Source organism: Fulmarus glacialis, unplaced genomic scaffold (genome assembly GCF_000690835.1).
Source record: "Fulmarus glacialis isolate BGI_N327 unplaced genomic scaffold, ASM69083v1 scaffold21901, whole genome shotgun sequence".
NCBI lineage: Eukaryota > Metazoa > Chordata > Aves > Procellariiformes > Procellariidae > Fulmarus > Fulmarus glacialis.
This window is the reverse complement of record NW_009193679.1, coordinates 696-2,303: the sequence shown is the minus strand read 5'-3', so window position 1 is coordinate 2,303 and position 1,608 is coordinate 696. Positions and strand designations below refer to the sequence as shown.

General features: G+C 56.0%; 1 protein-coding gene across 1 annotated transcript in view; it reads right to left on the bottom strand.

Annotated features, from left to right (window-relative positions):
* Positions 1-845: 845 nt before the first annotated feature.
* Positions 846-1,608, bottom strand: part of LOC104083886 (homeobox protein Hox-B1-like) — a gene marked incomplete at its 5' end in the record, with an annotated part of 1,453 nt that continues 690 nt past the window's right edge. Inside the window, 1 exon segment of the mRNA XM_009587542.1 lies at positions 846-1,171. Coding sequence (XP_009585837.1) covers positions 846-1,171 — 326 coding nt within the window.

Genomic DNA, 1,608 nt, shown 5'->3' with positions numbered 1-1,608 from the left:
CGAGACGTACAATAAATAGCAGCCAGTGCATCAGTGCCTGGGGGAGCCAAGTCCCGCGGCCCCCCCGCAGCCTTGTTCCCGTCCACCTTCACACCTCCTGCGACAGTGACCGTTGCCCAAAGTACCCCGAGGTCAGCCTTCGCCTCATCTCGTTTTCTCTGATAGCACAACCCTCCCTCCCCCAGAATCAGTAACAGTCACAGTCGCAGAGCGTGTAGAAAACCCTGTAAAGCAGTAATAGTGCAAAATGGTAGCTGAGGAGTTGCATTTTTGTTTGGTGTTTGTTTGGGTCTTTGCGGAGGCCTCTAGCGTCTTGGGCGCCTCAGATCTCATTCCAAGGTATACATACAGTAAAGAAAAGGGAAACAAAAAAATACCCAAAACTTTTTTATAATCTCGCGGGGAGGAAAAATACATCAAACGTAGGATTCTTGCAGGCAAAAGTCCTTGTGCACATTTTTAAAACGGGAGAGAACTAAATTCGTTTTAAAGTTTCTGTGGTTGAAAGTGCAGTTCCTATAGGGGAGGGAGAAGGGAGAGGCAGAAAAGTCCCTGAGACAAACGCCTATTGCTAAGGATATAGGAGGACACGGCTGCTCCTTTGGAGTCCAGTGTTTTACAGAGGGTCTATAAATTAAGAGAGAGAAATGCGAGCGGGAGAACTGGTATCACACGCGTGGAGACGGCCGGAGCCGAAGGGACTGCTCGGAGGGAAGCGTGGCCTTGCTTCCACGCGTGTGTGCGGACGGGGCTGTGCGTGGGAGGTGCGTGTTCGCGCGTGTTGGGGTCTGCAGGGAGCAGCTGCCCCTCGAGGGCTGATCCCTGTGCCCCTGCGGGGACGCGTTTCAGGAAGACACCGAGCTGGGGGAGGCCTCAGGTGAGGTGCAGTTGGACTGATCCGAGGCTTCACTCGCTTCCTTCGCAGACCTGGAGGCAGCAGGCGGGGCAAGACCTTCCTTTTCCCTCTTCTTCTGCTTCATCCGCCTGTTCTGGAACCAGATCTTGACCTGGGTTTCGTTGAGCTCCAGGGTGGCGGCGATTTCCACCCTCCGGGCCCGGGTGAGGTACTTGTTAAAGTGAAACTCCTTCTCCAGCTCCGTCAGCTGCTTGGTGGTGAAGTTGGTGCGGATGGTGTTGGGCTGGCCCAGCAGTCCGTACTCCGACACTTTAGCTGTTAACGAGCAAACAACAACAGGGCAGGAGCAGCCAGAGCAACTCCCTCGCTGGGACGGGGGGGCTGTGGGTGCGGGCTCTCGCCCGCTCCCCTCCTGGGCAGTTGGTCCCTCCACCGCCCGGAGCTTCGTGCTCCCTCCCGGATCCTCATCTATCCCTGACTTCCCAGCCCAGGGATACAACCTGGAGGGACAGACCACCCCGGGCTCTGCAGAGCTGCCCCCCTTCCCTTGCAACCGTTCCCCCCAGTTCCTTGCAAACTGCTATGAAACTTGAATGTGCGTGGGAAGGAGTGGAAGGGGAGGGCGAGGGTGATGGTGGGGGGAGGAGGGAAGACTGTGATTTAAGGAAGATTGTGGAGAAGGAAGTTGAACAATAGGGGAAGTGGAAGCCACGACTGTGGAAGAAGCAGGAAGCCCGGAGCGTTTCCTATTC